The sequence below is a fragment of the Gadus macrocephalus genome, chromosome 4 (assembly GCF_031168955.1).
Source record: "Gadus macrocephalus chromosome 4, ASM3116895v1".
NCBI lineage: Eukaryota > Metazoa > Chordata > Actinopteri > Gadiformes > Gadidae > Gadus > Gadus macrocephalus.
The window spans coordinates 14,035,419-14,056,492 of NC_082385.1; the positions used below are offsets into that span (position 1 = coordinate 14,035,419).

Genomic DNA, 21,074 nt, shown 5'->3' on the forward strand with positions numbered 1-21,074 from the left:
ACCCTTCAACAATAGCAATTTGAAATTACAGAGCCAAACACTTTCGTCTACAAAGACGGTTTTATCTTCAGATGCACACAGTCTCCAGACACATTCATCCAATATCAATAAAACCCACCTGTCAACACTACACTCCACCACTAGGAGTTCATCTGGACAAGTGATGGAAAATCCTAAGTGTCAATGTACGGAAATGGAAATGTACAGGGAGCATCGATGTGTTTTTCTTCATCTATATATTCAAATGTTTTATGTAGTTGTCCGTATGTCACTTGAATCTGCAGTAAATAGCAAGAGCTAGGACTTGACAATTGTTTGGATTAAGCACGTCAATTTACATTCCAGCAGATGGATATATTAGAATGCTCAACATTCAATACCATATAAATATTTCAGCATGCTTCTGGGGTTTTCTAGCCGACCGCGCAAATGCGGTCAACCGCTGTAGGAAGACGAAGACGGGAGGGAGACGAGTTTGACATCTGATCTGGGACCACATGACATCTTGACATGAGCGAAAGCCCCGAGGAATTCAACCCTGCGGTGGGCTTCTGACCGCCGTACTTAGGCTCTCGTCGGCACTCGTCGGAATCAATTGTTTATCTCTCTGTCCATCGATTAGATGAATGACCTAAAAGAAGGGCCCTGCCCTGAATGTGGAGCCACAGCGTCTCAATATGGACTGGCCTTAGCACAGGTCTGACGTCAGCACGGACTGACCTCAGCACAGACTAACCACAGCACGGACAGACCTCAGCAGGGACTGACCTGAGCATGGACTGACTCCACCGCCCGCAACCCAGCCAGCCCTCCTGGGTAAAGCCATTGCTAGCTGGTATGGAGCAGTGTCACAGTACGACCCCTCCCCACACCCCCATCTCAGGGAGGCTTTTAGCAAACCCGACGTGTATGCAGAAACCAAACTTAAGTACCTCACTTGTGTACGTTTCAGTAGCGCTCTCAAAGGGGCAGCTTTATTATCTGTTCCTCTCAAGAGGCCAGAGTAGAAGGGAAATGTGGACATAATGGAAACCCCAAGCAAATTACACTTGAAAGTTTTGTGTAAAGGTCATCTGGAGTGGAGCCCCCCCCCCTGCATCGACCATCATTACCGCGTTAGAGCGAAGGGTCAGAGGCAAGATGCTGGCTCCTGCCTGGCCCCGTTAAAAGGCTCCGGCTAACAAGTCAAACAAACAAGGTTGGAAAATGTTTAGAGTTGGGTCAGCAGTCTGGGTTATGTTTGGCAGCAGCTGCAGGATAATATGGTGGTGGGTTTTGTGGTTGAATAGAACAGGAACTATAGTGGAGGATTGTAAAGACGGCTTATTGAAATATGCTGCGTTCATACGCTGACCTAGTGTTACAATTAGGTTTAGCTTTAGGATGCGTATGGTTAGGGTCAGTACTGACATCACACAGAGGGGACGGTGTTGAGGTGCACATTAACGTTAAATGGCAGCAGCTGAGGCGGCAGGTGAGTCTCAGAGTTTGAGACTGAGTGGAGAGTCTCTGGAGTGCTGGAGGGGAGACTCGGAGTCAAAGGACCTAACTGAAAGGACACACGTTTCTGGCAGGACTTCCATTAGAGATTGTAAATTTTTTGTGTTGTAAATACACAGAGAAATTGAAAGACGGAATACAAAGCACAGGCTGTTCACCTGGAGACGAGGTGGTGCGGGGTGACACAGAGCTGTTCACCTACGGTGGCTGTGGACCTGTGGTGAGTACATCGCACTTAAACCCCTAGATGGATAAGATTGCACGCACCCAGGGAAAGATTAGGAACATGCCTCCAGTTCAGCGCACCACATAGGGACAGACAGGTTACGGGCTGTCTACCCAGGTAATGACGAGTATGGTAGGTCAGCATCGTAACACTATGAACAGAGAAAAAGCTGAAAGGGCTGTCGCCTCAAAAAGAGTCATCAGACCCGCTGAACGCACTCCTCCACACGTCTACTCTTCATGGCTTAATTTGCTTCAAGCGTGTGGTTGCCTGAGTGGGGGTGCCTTGTTACATCTTATTAATCACATCAATCATTGTTCGCATCTACACGTTGTGTAGGATTAAGGCTCTTGGCCCCATAGGTGCACACTATAGCGTGTATATCCAGGTGTAAAACACAGGGGCTACGGCCGCGGCCTGACAAATCACAGCTGTCCGAGATAAGGTAAGAGATTAAGAGTAAAACATCCCTGTGCCCCAACGGACATTTTTATGCACATGCCCTTTATCTGGTTTTATCTCTGCGGAGGGAAAAGAGAGACGGCTGGATTATTCAATCTACTTGTTCTTCAAAACCTCTCTGATGTGTAAGGTTCCAGAAGCTGCTTATAAGGAGTCCCAAGGAATCCATGGAGTTAAGGACTTTATATTTTTTATTTGATTGCATTCATGTATTTTGAACAGTACAATGGAATTTAAAGATGTTGATTAGCGCAACCCCTTGGCGTTGAAAAGGGGTAGGCTACTAGGGTTCAAAACCAATTACTTGTGTTTAAAAGATGAACAGAAGGCTGCACAGAAGGCTTTCCTCAGAGCAGTGGATTCAACTTTCAACTGGATTCCCCAAGTGTGAAGAGGGCAAGAGTGCCCATTTGATTGCTGGAGGTTTCTGCACAACGTAACTTATGAGGTTTATTGTTAAACATCAACAGCTAGATGGTCTTATTTCTTACTTTGTATGAATCTAAATTCTAACAATTGATATTCATCTGCACACCCTGAGTTTCAGGAATTGGAGACACAGCTACAATTTGAAAACAATATATTTTTGAAATCAGTATATTCTATATTCAAGTTCCTCGCATACAAATGATACATAATTCGCAGTGTATAATTTGCCAGTGTCAATTATAGACAATAATCGAAAATATGAATATGGAGTGAGTAAAAGGATTAATCAGCCAATTTCTACAGTTATTTTTGTTTCAATCAATAAATCAAACATACCTCAAAACAATCAGAAGATTAATATGTAGGAGACGTAAAATCTTTGCGCAAAATATAAAACATTAAATATTTAAATGGTATCAACACACGACACAAAGGCTTCCTATGCCACTTCATTGATGGTGGTTATCAGTGGCGGCTGGTGAATTTTATTATAGGGAGGGCAGAAAGTTTATAAACCAAACCCCTGTAGGGGGGTCTGGGGCCCTCCTCCCCCCGAAGATTTTTTTGTGTTTTTCATATAAAAACGAAGCATTCTGGTGCATTCTGACAAAATAATAAAGACAAAATAGAACATTTCCTTACAAAGATGAATGGAGCCGGGGAACTACGTTTTTACTTAATTTATTTGCCTTGTAGAATTCAGCAAGATTAAAAGTGCAAATACATCAATAATAATTGGGAATTACCGGTATACACAAGTTAACATTCTCTCTCTGTCTCTATCTGCATGTGTGTTTGTGAGAGAGTGAGAGAATGTGATTCTAAAAGGGGTGAGTGTGATACGGACAATCTATTTTGTTGGTAACTTCACTCATAAATCTACAGTTAAGTATGTATTTAGACAAAAACGATAAAATATCAATATAATATGTGCAACCTTTTATGTGTGGTTGTTCAAGACACACTGAAGGCATGATGCCACCATAGGTTTGCAGAGAACTATATACAATATGCACACTGAAGGCATGATGCCACCATAGGTTTGCAGAGAACTATATACAATATACACACTGAAGGCATGATGCCGCCATAGGTTTGCAGAGAACTACATACAATATGCACTTGAAAGGGGTGGGGTGGTGGTGTGGGGTTGTGAGGGCCGCTGTAACCCAGTGTCCATCCTCAGGGGAAGGGGGGGTTGGGGGACAGAGAGAGACAAGAGAGAGAGAGTGAGAGAGCGAGAGAGAGAGACTACATTACTTGTACTGAAACTTTGCTTGTCTCTCTTTCAGTGCAGCAAAGCGGTCAATGACTTTCTCATTGAAATCACGCATGTTGAGGACTAGTTCCTTCTCCATGGAGAGCATGGCCAGTGCATTCAGACGTTCCTGGCCCATTGAATTTCGCAGGAATGTCTTGATTCTTTTCAAGGTTGAGAAACATCTCTCAGCTTCTTCTGGAGCTTCTGGTACAGCATGTCGACGTGGGGCATGATGTTGTGAAAAAAAAGAAGTCTTCGTCCTGTAGCATCCTCACGTAGTCAGATGCCTCTCTCACACTGAGCTGGTCAAATGGACCATGTGAACCTGTCTTGATGGCTTCAAAACATTCAAGGAGGTCATCTCGGTTCTCGAACACAGTGTTGACGATCCTGCTGTTAAAAGGCCACCTTGTAGATGAAGCTCTGGGCAGTCTTCGTGAAACAATCTTGTCCAGAACGCTGCACCGTTTCGGTGACCGGGAAAAGAATGACGCAATACCGCTCAGATCGGAAAAGAAAACGTTGACTTTCTTGATGCGGGAGGTAGCTTGCTGCATGATCAAATTAAGCTGATGTGCATAGCAATGCACATAATGGGCATTCTTAAATTGTTTACGCACCTTTTGCTGCACACCAGCCTTCTCTCCCATCATCAAACTCGCACCATCGTAAGCTTGTGCAACGAGTTTCATTTTTTTCGTTGTCGTCGGCCAAAAGCTGGTTCAGTCTCTCCAAAAGCAGACTGGCAATTGAAACTGACGTTGAATCCGAGATGGGAATAAACTCAAAAAAACTTTCCTGCACTGCATGGTTGTCATCAATGTATCTAAGCACAAGCACCAGCTGTGTTTGCGTGGAGACAATCCTTTCCCGTGCGACCGCTAGCATACATTCCAAAAGCTCGTTCTGCACCGTCTTGGATGTGCCCTTGAACACCGTGCCATTTTTCAGGTGTTCATCGAAAACTTCATCCAACTTTGCCACGAAGTCCACCAATCCAAGAAAAATACCTGGGTTTGTGGAGCCCTCCGTCTCATCCTTGCCTCGCAAAGCCAACTCGAACACTCCGCAAAACTTCACACATTGGATGAGCCGGTTGAGGATGTGTCGGTTCTTGGTCACCTCATCGTTGTGGCGACGAACAGCTAGCCGGTATCCCTCGTCCAGTTGAGTGGCAATGTTCACCCTCCCAATAGTCGCAAATCTCAAGCTGCTATCCATGTGGATCTTTGACATCTCATGCTTCTTGATTTTCTCAGACAGATGGTGCATATCTGTCACACCAGTCGATATCCAAACAGTGCTGTCTTTCATCAGGGTGGAGGAGTAGGCAGTGGTAGCAGAAGACTGCGTTAGCTTCTTCACAAGCTTTTTTTCTCGTACCAATTTGTTGAAAATCCTCGGGTGTAGGACTTTCCTCCCTTTGTAGAAGTTTGTTTACTGATTAATTTTGGTCTAGGAGGTCCCAATTGTTTTAATGCCAATTTTTCTGAATTAGATCGTCGACTAAAAGGAACTTCTTTGAGAGACGAAACGGAATTGCGCACATTTGCAGCCATATTGAAATCAGCAAGTGAAGTGACTTGATCGAAGATATCCCTTCGCGCTCTTTGTTCAGTTACGTATGACGCAAGCACGCTAGGGTGAGTCCCAAATCCCCATTGAAAATGCATTGAAGGCTCAATTTCCGAAAAAAAAAGTTTGAACATTAGTCAACGGAGAAGGCGTGGGCGATTTTCCACGTCGATGAATTCGCCCAAAAAGAGGCGGGACCATTGAAACGCGACTTGAATCTGACGATTCTGATTGGACAATGACAGATAATAAGTCTAGAACACTGAAAACTACTTTTGCCGTGATCCATAAAAAAATACAAAAATCCTCTTTCTCCCAGTTGGTAGTGCGTCGCCCAAATCGCCCCTATACACCATCCGCCCCTGGTGGTTATAGTCGTACATGTGTGACTTTCCTCTTCCTCTCGTCTTCTCTAGATGCGTGCCTCTCCTTCCATGTTGTAGCCCACCACCAATGATACACCACCACCACCGCCCCCAGGAACCGGGCGAGCAGGGGCACCATGAACCAGTAGCCCTTCACTTTGTGGAGGACAATGGCCCCAGTGTTTAGTGGAACTATTGGAGACCACATTTTCGTTAGGGTTCATTTCACAATTATAATTGCTATGTATCAACATTTTAGTAATGTCGGAGCAGACACTTCTATCGAATGACTTTCAGTTATTTAAAACTGTAATGTGTGTGTTTTCTAGTAGCATCCGCTGATGGCTTGGGTTGCAGCTGAAGGTAAAGCTATATATTTTCACGTGACAGGTCTTCTGAAATTCTTCCTGTTTCTTGAGTAGAATGTTTCTCGAGAAATGTAAAGAAGTTGCAGTACAAAAGTGACATAGTGCAGGTTGAACTGAGTTTGCACGATATTGAACTGCAAAGAAATTGTAAAGGAAATTTATTAAATTCTAACAATTTATGCAACTCGGTTACAACCCAAAATGCATTTACAGCCAAACTCCTCCCTTTTGGATACAGGATAGACATTCTCCCTACTGTATCTAAAATGTGCCCCAGCCTGCCAGCGCGGTGATGAGGCGCGGCCCCAGCCAGGTCCCGGGCGGGGTTCACGGCGGTGTAGGTATAACCTTGTATAAAAAGAAGCAAACCTCTTTCCCTTCAAAAAGTGCAGGGCATCACAAGAGGCCAACGGTGCTTAGGACATCACACGGTGCACTGGATTTGTGTTTACCTCCTGATACCTGAACGCTGCAGACTGACAAACCCTAATTCACAGATACTTCACCATATTCATTTCTCAAAGCTGCAAACTTGTCGCTTTTCGGCGACAATCGCCGTTTTCTTGGTCAATTCGGTCATTCACGTGAATCGTGTAGAACCGGAGAGTTTTGTTTTGAGAGTTTTGTTTTGGGGTCCAATAATTGCGAACAATTATTGGATCATTCTTATAATTGACATTTCTCTGGGCCAATCGGAATCTCAGCACTTGCTTCGGAATCTTTCTTATAATTGACATTTCTCTGGGCCAATCGGAATCTTGAAGCACACAGCGCCAACTGAGCTCGCCATTGGATGAGGCGGTCGCGTGGCTACCGTGCAATGCATGCGGCCAAACAACGCAAGAGAGCTTGCGAAACACTCGTCTAGAGGGGTGTTCCACGAACGGAGGTTTAACAAACACTGAGTTAACGCTGAACTCTAGGTTGATTTAACCAGTGCCGACTAACCCAGAGTTTTCGGTTCCACAGCGCACAACACAGGGTTGTGCGCGTCACCGCCAAACCTAAAAAGACGTGATGTATGGATCATGGAAACCCTGATCGAAATGGCGAAACGGGCCGCTTATTTCAATGAAATGGAACTTCAGGTTCTCCTGGGGAGCTATGACGAGGAGAAGGACATTATCACAAGAAAAGGGAACGCTAAAGCCTCTGCAACCCGGAGAACCAAAGCCCGGCAGCGGATCGCTGAGCGCGTAAATGCGTTAGTTACACGTCAAAAGCATGATCGTTAATATTTGAGCCATGAATATATAAATATCCCAGTTAAGCATTCTTAAAGATCCTACCACATAACCCCTTTCTTCAAAAAAAAAATATGTACTCCGATGGCTTCCAAGCGGTCAGCGGATCAAGTATAAAAATGAAGTATAAAAAACATACAAACTGGTAAGCTTTTCCCACCATCGTATTGGTTTAAATTTAAATAAGCAATTTTTTTAAGCCAATCGTGAAAAGGCCGACAGTCGGTAGACTGGATCTGGCCCTCAAATTGTCTTGACCCCGGTGGAGGAGCTGTTAATAAACATAAATTCAGGGCGCCCTGGCATGGAGGGGGTACCTGGAGGTACCTACCTCCTCAGAGAGTCAGGGGCCATACCCCACTGGTTGAATGTAGGTTTTTGTGTTTTCTTGTATTTTAGATTTTTTTTGCCTTCGAAGTAACACATGCAAACCATGTGCTTGCCACAGCGCATACTATTCCAAGTGTTTCTTTTTTTGGTAACTGGGTAGAAAACCTAAAAGTGACAATTCATCAACTTCACAGAATAATAATTGTTTTTTGTCTCTCCAATAATAAGTAAAAATAATAATAATAAAAAAATTGTGACAGTTGTAAATAAAATATTTTTTATAAGCCTCAAGGATGTTTTGGCATTGATTTTTGATAAAGTATGCTCCTCCTCATCCTCATCGTCATCCGTTTATCCGGGGTCGGGTCGCGGGGGGAGCAGCTCAAGCAGGGGGCCCCAGACTTCCCTTTCCCGGGCCACATTGACCAGCTCTGACGGGGGGATCCCGAGGCGTTCCCAGGCCAGTGTTGAGATATAATCTCTCCACCTAGTCCTGGGTCTTCCCCGAGGTCTCCTCCCCACTGGACGTGCCTGAAACACCTCCCAAGGAAGGCGCCCAGTGGGCATCCTTACCAGATGCCAGATGCCCATAAAGTATGCTGAGTTTTGTTAAGTCACGCTCAGACTAGTGTTATTTGTATATTACAATAAAAAAAAAAATCCCCCGTGACACTGTCACCTTTTTTCCTCTGAGGAGTTTGCAGGTCTGATTTCTATTTCAATATATTTCTGGCATCCCCAACATTTCTGCTCGACATTAAGGCGTGCAATTAACGCCGCATAAATCCATTTCCAAGCACAAGAGGGCAAAGGAGAACATTCCAAAAACGATCTTGTGAAGCAACTTGACAGCTAACCCACCCCTCAGTGCCTCTATCTATATTTCCCAAAACAATAATCGCGTCCATTAGAGGAATAACTCAATAAAAAGCAGATTGAATGGAGGCGGTGCTCATTTCCTGTCAGTGAGTGCGTGAGTACAACTGTTGTTCCGTTTCACATACTCTCCATTAAATAACAATTTCACCCATAGTGTTGACTTTATGGGCCCTTTAATAGCCGGATAGTGATTCCACTGGGAGGATTCACAAAACAATGATCATTTAAATGGGGCTGGAGTGGGGGAGAGGGCCTGGGGACTGATGGATTGGTTTAGAGCTCCATCTGTGCCCTGTAGCTATCGAGCACCGGGGTCACGGTATGCAATTCATAAACGTGTATGTTGTTCTTGCGATGTGATCCGGAGCAATCGGTGTGACACCATATTTAAACGTACCCTTGTTGTGCATTAAGGGACGTGACGTGACGACACTTTTCTTACCTGGTCGAAGAATCCGCTGAGCAGGCTGAGATGTGTGGAGGGATACGTAGCGAAGATGCCCACCGTGGTGTTGGTCCCGTCCACAGACAGGGTCCCCTGGCCATAGTCCCACTGCGCATCTGGTGGGGACACACACATTACCGCGTTGAGTGTTGATGAGACCTGCTGCTTCATTAACTGTAAGCACCTGCCTCCAAGACTGCCGTCCCCGCCTGACAGCAGGCCCTGTGTGTAATTATTGAATAAGCATTGACCTTGTGTGTTTGTTGGTGCTGGTATTATCAGATTACATTAAGAGGAACAAATGGGTTCGATATGGGGGCGATCACACAGAACAGCGCTAGACACCGGTGCTGAGCTCCCCTTCTTGTGATGCTCCTCAAAGTTCAACGCTTAACAGTTGAAATATGTTCAACTTTGAGCGCCGAGCGTGGACAGCGCCGCTTCACAAAGAAAGTTAGTGAAGGGCTTGATCAAATTGTTAATGACGTCGAGAACCTGATTCGGGCAGTGTAGGGATAATCTAAATCAAATGTAAAGGCACAGTGTATTGTCAAATAAATGTTCACTGTTAGAGAGAGACAGAGATGAATAGTTTATAACGGTAGGATTGGGCTCAGGGCGATTGGAACAAAGCACTCTGTTCCAAGGCTTTTTTGATTCTACCGCGTCTCTTCAATTGGGCCCTCAGTGACGTAGGGCTGGGGCCTCCGGCAGCAGGAATACTGAAGGTTCCCCGTGGACATCAGGGATGGATAAAGCATTACCATTTTACATTTCAAGGATGCCTACCAAAATACATGCTAAATATGATCTCGGCCCCAAGGAAGGCCCCAAACGTCTGGTTAGAGGAAGTCGACCGGGAACTTCCTCCATGGCTCCCTCCCAGGAGGCAGAGGGAAAAGGTCAAAGCCGGGTTCAGGTGACTACTTACGGAGGGCGAGATGGACAGAAACGTGAGACTTTCTAAACAGGACTCCTAAAGGAGATGTCTTCTTTGCTATGATCGGTGATTCATGAGCAACGAGAGAGAGAGAGAGAGAGAGATGGAGGCCTTCTTATCCTCTTAGAGAATACTCTCGCCCCTGATTCTCAAAGAGTGAACGCAGCGCCGAGCCCATCCCAAAAAAATGAAAAGTGCCTTTACAAAAGTCAATATTTCGCTGAACCATAAGAAAATGAAACTTTGGTAGGGGAAGTGAACTGCTCCGATGGCTCGTTCACGAGAGTGCTGAACAAGTGGTGGGAGGTTTATAATTACGCTTTGCTTTGGTGTGTGTGTGCGTGTGCGTGCGTGTGCGTGCGTGCCTGCGTGCGTGCATGCATGAAGACGGGAGGTGGGTATTTTTCAACAGGGAAGACTTGTACTTAATGAAATTATTCAAGTGTTTATTTTTTATGTCCTCACTTCCGACTTCGTCATGCGCCGCGTTGTTTCATGATCCAGGAGGAACACTCCCCTTCCTCAATCTTTTTTGTATTCCTCTGACACGGTGAGTGTTGGTATTGCTGATGACTGGTGGCTGTCGTTCTGACTGTTAAACAGCGTGGTGATATATTCCTGTAGGATAAAAACTAAATGCTGCAGTCACCACCGTTTATTTAAAAAATAATGAACTGAAATATGAATCCTACAAAATCTTACCGACCCAGGAACCGAACAATTTAATTCTTTGTGATTTAAAGGGGACATGTTATGGAAACAACACTTTTCCTGGGATTTGGGATGTTTGTTTTGGGTCTCTGGTGCTCCCACACGCATACAAACTTTGAAGAAAGTTTGTACAGGAGTTTTTTGAGTGAGATATGCATTTCTGAAAGTACTCGCCTACATTTACCAAACAAGTCAGTTTTGGCGCCCCCTCCTATGTTGGAAGGGGGCACAGTTGAATATTACCTCCCACTTCCCCACTCCCCTCCAATCAGAGCATAGCTAAGATTTTGTGGACCAGCGGACTAGCAGCTCCGGCCGGGGGAACTCGGCGGCAGCTCAGCTCCGGGGGTACAATCCCTTTCTCTGCCGGACTGCCGCCGAGCTCCCCCCGCCGGAGCTGCCATGGAGGAGGAGACATGGAGGAGAAAGGGATTGTGCTCAAATACTATGTTTACTTGGTGGGATAACACCATAATATGTCTCCTTTAATCAAATTCGCTAAAACTAAAGTGCACCATCCACTCCTCTCCATAAGTACCTATATCCAACTGTAATGCCCCCTTACCGGACACCTTTCCACTGAAGAGGATCCCCAGCATGGCGGCGAACCTAAAGGCCAGGTTGACGGTGAGGAATGTGCCGTGGGAACCTCTGCTGAGAAGCATCTGGGCCACCGAGCCACAGCCAAACATCTGCAGGAGGAGGGAGAGACTGCTGAATCCGTTCTCACCCAGAACACTACCACCCTGGTGGGGGGGTCCCACTGAAACCATTCTCACCCGGACCACCGCAGTGGGGGGGTCCCACTGCGCCCTGGCCCCGGTCTCCTTCTAAGCCAGCGCTTGTCTCTTTTGTTTTGAACCTTGAACGTCATGTAGGTGTTTTTGTGGGTGTTGGGGCTTTTAACCTGAAAAACACGACTTTAAACATGGAAACATATATTTGGGTCTTCCTGATGTCAAGGAGGGGTTTACCTCTCTGTTTTTCACAGCAGCCGCCTGCTGCTGACACCAGAGACCCAACCAGCTGGTGTCCTCTGTGTTGTCTGGGGGAACTCGGAACACCTGGTTGAACTATTTTCTCTTCTCTTGGTTTGGATTCATTTGTCAAATAGATTTCAATAATGTGGAGTATTTGTTCATCATGGCCCACATTCCCTTTATACATGTTGTAAAGTTGAACAAACCTGTTGTTTACATTGTATGATGTGCATTGACATAAAAATCCTCCTTGCAGATAATGACGCATTCGTACCACAAATATTATGTCAGCCAATCATTGTTCTAGTAATGCAATGCAATAACATTCTGGTGATTATTCACACTGAATAACATGTCCTTTCCAGATTAAGACTAAAATATGTGATAAAAACACAATAGTCTGCATATAAGAACTATATTTAAAGAATTATATTGTTGGGGGTCTACCGGAAGGGGTGGACTTATGAGCTCTATTTTGAGACAAGAATTGTGCTGTGGATCGGTAACTAACATTCCCTGGAATAGTCATTTTAGAACATGGCACAGAGCCACCAGACGGACAACCGCTGGGAGTACGACGCTCCGTCGTACCTCGTGGACTTCAACGAGCTGGACCGAGCGGACGCTGACAACTGGTTCGAACAACTGCGCAGTGGCTCTGACGCTGAGATGGATTCTCCGCTCAGCTGTGGTGCCAGCAAAGGTATCGTTCCTAAAGCCATCTGCCCCTATGTGGAAGCGGAGGTAGACCCAGAACCCAGCACCAACGCCACACCTCCGTCGAACATAATCACTTGCCGTGCACAAAGACCATCTCCAAATCGGAAGGGAGCCCACGGGCCCGCCGCCCGGACCCGGACCGATCCCTCTGTGCAGCTACGCAGGTTTGTTGTGGTTCTGCTTGTATAAAGTAACAGGTTAGCCAGCAGAGATGTAAATGGCTTTCAATCTGGTAGACCTCGTTGATCAAAACCATTTTCCGTGCATTCTTGAAGAAACATCAGAGTTGTCTGTTGGAGCCAATCACTTACTTAGTAAACTTATCAATCCAAACAGATAGGTTCCCAGGAAGCTGGAAAACTACAAAAATTACTTTATAAATCAGGAGACCTGCCGAACTACTGCCCAAGTGTCAACTGCCAGATGTATGCTGATGACACCATCATCCATGTGTCCACTAAAACATCCGGCCTGGCAGGGGAGCACCTGACGCAGGCTTTATCAAACATCTCGGCATGGCTTGAGTTATCCCACCTAACTCTTAATGTAAAAAAAACACCTTTCCATTTACTTCTCCATTCGTAACAGGCCTGATCATGAATTATTTCAGGTCAGGATTAAGGAGAAAATCACTGAAGTTGTGAATGAGGTGAAGCACTTAGGTATCAACCTAGACAAACATTTGAAATTTGACCGTCAGGTTAAGTACATCTGTAGCAAGGTCAAATAAAACCGTAGCTGTTTTGTCTTATCAGAAGGAACCTGTCACGCCAAACTGCAAAACTATACATGCATGCTATGATTCTTTCTCATTTATAATACTGCATCACATCATGGTCACAGGCTTTCACAACCACTATGAAACCTATAGTCTCCATATACAAGCAAGCAATAAAAATCATGGACAAAAAAACAATGAAATGGCATCACTGCCACATCTTAAGGAAATAACCTTCTCACTTCTGAAAAAAATTATTAACCTCAGTATTCTAAAATTATTTTTTAAATGTTAAAATAATCATGTGTCAACACTGTTTTCTGAAGTGGCCATCAGGCGTCAGCTCTCACAGAGCGACCACACGAGCATCCACTTGTGGTGATTGTCTCGTCCCACAATGCAAGACTTCTTTCTGCCAGTCTGCTCTCTCTGCAAAGGGGGCCACACTTTGGAACTCTCTACCCACTGAGTTACAATAGGAGAACAATAGTAAAGCTTTTAACAAAGGACTCAAACAGTGGCTAAAATCGAATCAACAGTGCACACTTGAATAGCTATTAACTGATTTACTGCTTGCTCATATTGCCTTTGCTCTGTTGCCTTTTCATGTTCCTTATTGTTACGTGTGGTTGTTTTCCTGTGTCTCCGCTCTCATTCTCTGCAGGTCTCACACCATTGGCTGTTCCTCCACCATCGTCCAACCCTCTGTCCAATCTGGGAGCTGTCTGTTGGCCAATCAGTGTCATCAGGCCTTGATAACTTGCACCTGTTTGTCTCCATTGGAGGAAGCCATTGTCTGCCTGTGTGTTGGCTGTGTCATATTGTTGCCTTTTGTTTTTGAGATGCCATAGGGGTTTAGGTGAATAGGTAAGATACCCTTGGGTTTACACTACCATCACGTAGATTTACTCTGTTATCACATCAGGTTAGGAGCGGGGCCACCCTCTGTATGTATTAGCTAGGTTGTATGTGTGCACTAGTTAGTTGTCACTTTATCTTGTTTTCTTTGATTTGGCTCCGCTTATAGTTCCCTATTCCCCTTGGCGGAACGCTCGCCAAATAAACACACTTATGTACCCAGTTTGCTGTTGTGCCCTGTTTTGTTGTTCTCCCAGTCAGCCTAACAGTAACATGTGTTATGGTTCCCCTACTTCCCCCCTAGACGTAGCAAGCTAACATCCTGGAGCCGTAACACTTATTGAAAATTGCTTGTATTTCTTTTACTTCTTTATATTTGTATTTCTTTGTTATTTAATTGCCCTATCTTTTCGAAAGCTGCCTATGGAAAAGTGTTGCGAATTAGCACTTAGTGCGAAGACACTTAAAGAGATTCTTCACCCATTCAGAACCGGCGTTCTATCATTATAAAATCGCTATTGTAATATATGTAAAAAGTTTTTTACACATATTTTAACCCAGTCTTCCCTTGGCCCAGCTTTCCTGATCTAATTTTCTCCCGAGATGATGTCAAATGACGCGTTTGACGTCATCTCGGGAGAGTCCCTGTCCTGCAGCGATTTCATCTATGCCAGCTTCTTCTAGAATAAATGGCTGAATCTGGCGAGGACGGGGCCATGTGTGTAACCTCTCACCCAGGCTACTCCTCATCTGAACAGTTGGGTATTGGATACATATTTCCGGACCCAGAGAGTGAACTGGAAACGCCAGCCAAAGCCCGCCGGGAGAAACAGACGTCTGGGCATAGAATAAGTGTTTGTTTTTATACTAACACATTGGCTAAAATAGTTATGAGTCCCGGGGAACGTGACAATGTAGTTATCCGAAAGTAGCTGATCTTAGAAGTTTGTGTAAGGCTGTATAGGCCACTCAAGGCATAATTTATCTTGCTTTGCTAATGTTGCTCTCTTTCTTTCTTACTGTGCGTTCACACCAAAAGCGAATTGCGCTGCAAAGACGCTTTGGTCGCTCATAAAAAATCACTGCGAATATTTCTGTTCGCTTTTGTCGCTCAAGTCGCTCGATGACGTACAATTCAATTTTACCTACGCATTTAAAGGAGCCGTATGCTTTTAGTACAGACAGCCATATCAAAGAGTGAACTCCCTTACACTTTGGCCATATTGCAGAGACGGTTTTGCTTGTTGGATAAAGTGCTTCGTGCTCAGTGTTTCCCCTCCTATATATATATGTATATAAAAAAACACTCCTAAAATGTAATTACAACCGAGAACGAAAAAAAACGTTGCGTGCTTTAGTAGGCTAGTTAAAATGTGTTTTACTGATCTGCATCTGCAAATCATGATCTGCACTCATTCGTCGCTCACTCAAACAAATTGACATTGGCGCACATGGCTAATTTGCATAGGTGTACAGGACTGGCTGGCTCCGCAAGGCAAATAATGGAACATGTTTATCTATCTATCTAGGCCTATCTGTCTATCTATCCATCTATCAACGGGTGTAGTTTTAATGTGATGTATTTTGTGTATGTCCAGTCAGACTTGTCTCCCTTGTTCTGTGTGGTCTTGTAGGTTACAGTCCTGTGTGAGCCGAATCACCTAAATTAATTCCCCACTATTTGTGTCGTTTGGTATTAATAAAACCTTGACTAGGCTATCTATCCATCGAGACTATTTAATTAAAAATGATTCACCTCAGGCTCCGTGAATAGTGGGGAGTAGCGGGAATAGAGGGATAAAAGACAAGAGATGTATCAGTGGTCATTTATCCCTCGTTTTGCCGATTAGTTTGTGCGTGTGACGATTTCAAAAACGTGTTTTGTTTACAGCATGAATCCACGCGATTGGTTGGTTAGATTGGGGGTACGGAGAGCAAATGAAAATGATTCCCGCTTAATGCGAACGTTCTAGAGCGCAAATATTTTCTATAAATAGGCCTACCCCCGCTTATCATCACTTGGTATCAAAATCACTATGGATGCGCAAGACTTCTTCGCTATTGGTGCTGCTGCTTTCCTGTACTTCCGAAGACACCGGATGAGGATTTGGGTCCACGAGATCCTTCAAGGACGTCTTGGTTCCAGCGCTACTTCAGGCTGGACAGGGAGCAGTTTGACAGCTTGCTGTCGAAGATTGGGCCGCTGATCACCATGCAGCATATCAACTACCGCCGCCCGATTCCATCCGCGGAGCGTGTTGCCATTTGCCTGCGGTTCCTGGCCAGGGAGGATTCCTACCGTACAATTGCCTACAGCTACCGTGTGGGCATTAGTACTGTGGCAAACATCGTTAACCAGGTCACTAGGTTCATTTGGGATGCCTTGGTACAGGAGTACATGCCAGTGCCCACAACAGATGATTGGAGGAGCATTGCGGAGGGCTTTCCTGAGAGGTGGGCCTTCCCTAACTGCCTTGGATCAATCGACGGGAAACATGTAGTTATCAGGGCCCCAAACAACTCAGGGCCCCAATACTACAACTATAAGGGAACCTACTCCATCGTGCTCCTGGCAGTGGTGGATTCACAGTACTGCTTTCGTGTGGTGGATGTGGGCAGCTACGGGAGGACAAGTGATGATGGTGTCCTGGCCAATTCCATCTTTGGCCAGGCTCTGCGGGCCGGCACACTTGGCATACCAGAGGATGCTCTGCTACCAGGTGCTGATCATTTGGGACCGCAGCCGTTTGTCTTCGTGGCAGATGAGGCCTTTCCGCTGTGCCGTGTCCTCATGCGGCCTTTTCCGGGGACCCTGTATGGCAGCCGCAGGGCTTTCAACTTTAGGTTGTCCCATGCTAGGCTGATCGTTGAGAATACCTTTGGTATTCTCACCTCCCAGTGGCGTATGTACCGAGGAGTCATTGGGGTCAGCCCTAGCAATGTGGATGCCTGTGTGAAAGCGACCTGTATCCTGCACAACTTCATCAGGAAAACCACCAGGCCAACAACACGACCAGGACCAGGACCATCTGCAGGAACATCTGCAAACCGCGAAGCTGCTGGCCTACAGTGTATTCACCGAGCAGACAGCCACAACGCCACACGGGAGGCCCTCCGTGCCAGGGAGGCATATGTCTCCTACTTCTCCAATGAGGGAGCTGTTGGCTGGCAACCTGGTGTTTGAGCATTAATTTAAAACGGCTCTGTTAAGAGCCACCCTAATACAATAAAAAGCATTTCTGCATTAAACAACACATTATGTGGTAGCTATCCTATATGTTTGATCATCTCACCTATTCCCAGTGATGCCACAGTCAATGCAATGCTCCCCCAAGTGGCTAAAATACCTAAACTAATCTAAAGGGTGAACATAGATTGCTCCTACACAATACATTACATACTACATTATAAACCATGGTAATTGCAGTCATTTAATATGTCCTCAAAGCATAGGCCTACATTTTACAATAACTGTAGATTTTAAAATAATAAACAAGTTTTTGGCAATATTTGTATTGTATTGAAATGACAAGTCAGCAAATGACACAAGTCAGCAAATGCTGATAAAAGTGTGCACATTTTGAGAGAACTTAACAACAAACAAACAATCAAAGAGTGAAAGAGAACATCAGAACACAAAATTGTAAAATGGAAAGGTGTGTGTATATGTGTGTGTGTGTGTATATATAAATGGCATGTGAGGAAGAGAGAACAGGGTGCAGCTGACAGCACTGCGAGGGTAATAAGCTCACTAACACCCCTCACAATGTTGTCAGCTGCACCCCGTTCCCCTCACCCCACGGGTCAACCTAACGACACTTGGCCTCATACTCCATCCTGTACATTTGGAATTTAAGATCCTGTCTAGTTTTTGGTGGAAGCATTTTAAAATACTCTTGGAGGCTTTGAAAGAATGGTGAGTCTGAGTCCTCTGGAGGAAGACTCTGACCCACTACTCGATTACCCACAGCCTCTATTGCTGTGATGAGCCTCTCTCCACATCAAGACTGCAAGCCTGGCCTCTGCCTCGTCGTGTCTTTTTCCTGCTGTGTCCTGCTGCCTGCTCCTCGGCCTGTGGTGTTAACTGGTCCTCGACCGGTGCTCTCCCTGGTGCCTCCTGGTCCTCAACCGGTGCTCTCCCTGGTTCTGGCTGGTCTGCTTCCTCGCTGTCACTCTCACTCACTGGCCCTGGTTCTGCCATGTTGGTCTGGCTTTGGCGGTCTTCCATAAATTGATCTATAAAGGCCATTATGCAGGCATATTTCCATGGCTTCCCTCCAACTGCCCCTGCACCTCTCTCCCTCCTTTCCTTTTCCTCGAGACCCTTCCATTTTTTGTTGCACTCATAAACTATTGAACACAAAACAGAAAGCGTCTGCTAAATGGTCATTTGTCAGCTGTCTATCCTCAATTAAACTGCATTGAATGGACAAATTTGTTCCGTGCATTATTCATTAGCATTATTCTTGCATTATTATTCGTGCATTATTCCTTTGCACAATGTATTATTCCTTTGCACAACAAATGTATTTTCGATATTTGAAAACAATATCGTCCCATTCAGAGCAAGGAAGATTAGTATGCTAGGATCTCGGTTAGCAGGCACGTATCGCGCCTATTTTACAATAATCTCAAACGTTTCATGAACTAACTCACCAGACCAACCAACCACGCGTGACACCTCCGCCCAGGCCAAAGCCTTTTTGTTGCGATCTCTGAAGTGAAAAAGGCTTGGATCGTACAACACCGGGTGCCCAGTTACAGCCGCGATTAATCTTTCATTCGACATTTTGTGAAGACAGTAGGAAGGAACCAAAAATTTTGGTAGGAACCAAAGTGCCAGTGTTCGGTGTTCCCCGGGATCCACGTAAGCAAAGAGGGTCTACATTCCGATTGGCTGTCAGTGTCTGGTCGCTGAAACGCGTCATAGTAATTTGCATAAAGTTCAGCCGTTTTCAACTTTTTTTGTTCGCTCTGTTCGCTTACCTTTTGCCGCTGGTAGCGTTGGACGCTTGGGTCGCTTTAGTCGCTCTTGCCCATAGAAAGTGAATGACTTCCGGTGATTTGGTAGCTCAATTCGCTTTCGGTGTGAACGCACAGTTAGACAGTATCGGCTTCCTGTGTTGCCCAGGCCATCAGAGCTAATTACTCAGCACAAGATGGGCAATACCATGATTACCAGGAGACAGTAGATGCTCAAGATGAGCTGTGACTATTTTAACTCTACGCACCCTACACTCTTTTATTTTTGTAAATAGTTCATATTTTTTCATGAAAAAAACTTCAAATTCATGTTGGTTGTTGTGATTTGTTTACTAACCCAAGTGCTGTTATACTAAAGTAGGCCTACTGTATAAGATAAACACTTATTTCAACTGGGGAGAAAAGGTTGAGTACAAATGCTTGATATGCTGAACTACTGTAATTAGCAAATGTTTTTATGCTGCAATGTAATATACAAACGACATGTTTGAAAAAACAAGGGCAGAAGTCTAAACTAGTCAACGTATTGCGCGGATATGTTTACATAAAGTTTGCTCTACCACTTAGCCTGGCTGTCGCCAGACCTCATCTCTCAATCTGCATTGAGATGAGGTCTGGGAACCACACATTCCTTTTCTCGTATTTGAGGCGTGTTTTCCGATTGCCCGGAACCGTTTATTGGGCGCTGCGAATGTCTATCATATGAGTCTGTACGTAGCTCATAGCCAATTGTATCAATTATACCAGATGACGTATGTAGACCGACAGAAATTCGATGAGGAAGAAGACGATGGGTGTGTAGAATAGACGTCGTCATCGTCTTGCCGTCCCTCCCCGTTCTTTGATTGGTTCCCCATATCAGGCGAAATTCGGATCCATGGAATCCAGGCTGCCTAGCAAATAAACACTAAATAAAAATAAATAGATAAAGTTCTGTGGTTCGTAAGATACCGTCAAGCAACGTGTCTGGTGCCTTGTCAATGTTTGTATTCATTAATCAGTGATCGTCCATGATTTAATTGATTTAGTACAAAGCAGATACCCCCTACTTGTTTGTACTCTTTCAATTCCCCCAGCCCCCCCAGTAAGTTGCTTTGGATAAAAGTGTCTGCTCAATCTATATTGATCCATTCTCAAAACCACAAGCCCCGCCCGGCCCCGTATACTCACCACCAGAACCAGGGTCCCCAGGCACTCTGCCAGGCCCTGCTGGAGAAGCAGGTGCCTGATGTGTAAGATCTGTGCCAGCATCTCAAGGACTGCCTTCTGTTTTCCCATCATGAGGAAATGGCAAGTATTAATGATGGCGGCTCTCGGCCTAGCTACTATATTCACCTATACTCCATGAGGAGGGTTTGGAAAACACGGCTGTGGTGATAGCTAGGAGGGCAATCAGGGTAATTTGGGTAGGTGTAACATAGATTATATAGACCAACATTTGTCCCTTCCAAAATCTGTAATGAAGATCTGCCCAAACTGACTTTCAGTCTTTCCATTGCTTTTTATGGGTGTAAGGGTGCATAGTTACGTAACACTGTGCTGTTGAGCTTTCCTGTAGGGAAGTGCAAGAAAAAGATCGGGTCTGACCTTTTGCCAACTGTCTCTCTGCTACTTACTCTTCTACTTTCTCTCTAACTGAGACGAAGACTCGCCTACCCTCACTGAGCAGTGAGAGCTATCCAATACCCACAAACACACACATGTACACATGTACACCTGCACACACCCACAGACGCACACACAGAGGCACACACATAGTCATGTACGCAAACACAGATGCATACACACCAGGGATGGAAATTAACACCCGCCCCCCGCCATTTGCGGGTGGATTTGTATGGTGGCGGGTGAATTGTGTCACTTCACCGCCACTGTGTCGGGTAATACTTTCCAGTAAGGTCCGATCAAATTTGCATATTTAATACATTCTTATATACGGCGCTGTGTAGTTCCACAACCATTACTGTCAACATCCGGCCCCCTTCTTCTTCTACGCCTCTTTTGCTGAACTGCAACAGTCCGGCATCCGGGATAATATACCAGTAACAGGGCTCTCAAGTCTCACGCATTCGGCGTTTGA

At 45.2% G+C, this 21,074-nt stretch overlaps 1 protein-coding gene and 1 long non-coding RNA gene across 2 annotated transcripts in view; one reads left to right on the top strand and one right to left on the bottom strand.

The window, feature by feature from the left end:
- LOC132456154 (uncharacterized) overlaps positions 1-21,074 on the top strand; it is a 295,066-nt gene that overhangs the window by 174,461 nt on the left and 99,531 nt on the right. The gene's annotated exons all lie outside the window — the stretch shown is intronic.
- On the bottom strand, positions 8,981-20,296 carry LOC132456153 (aquaporin-3-like). Its single transcript, XM_060050402.1, is given in 6 exon segments — positions 8,981-9,200; positions 9,874-9,928; positions 9,930-9,970; positions 9,973-10,010; positions 11,285-11,427; positions 20,165-20,296. Coding segments are annotated over 6 exon segments (540 nt in total). The 5' UTR covers positions 20,276-20,296; the 3' UTR covers positions 8,981-9,048.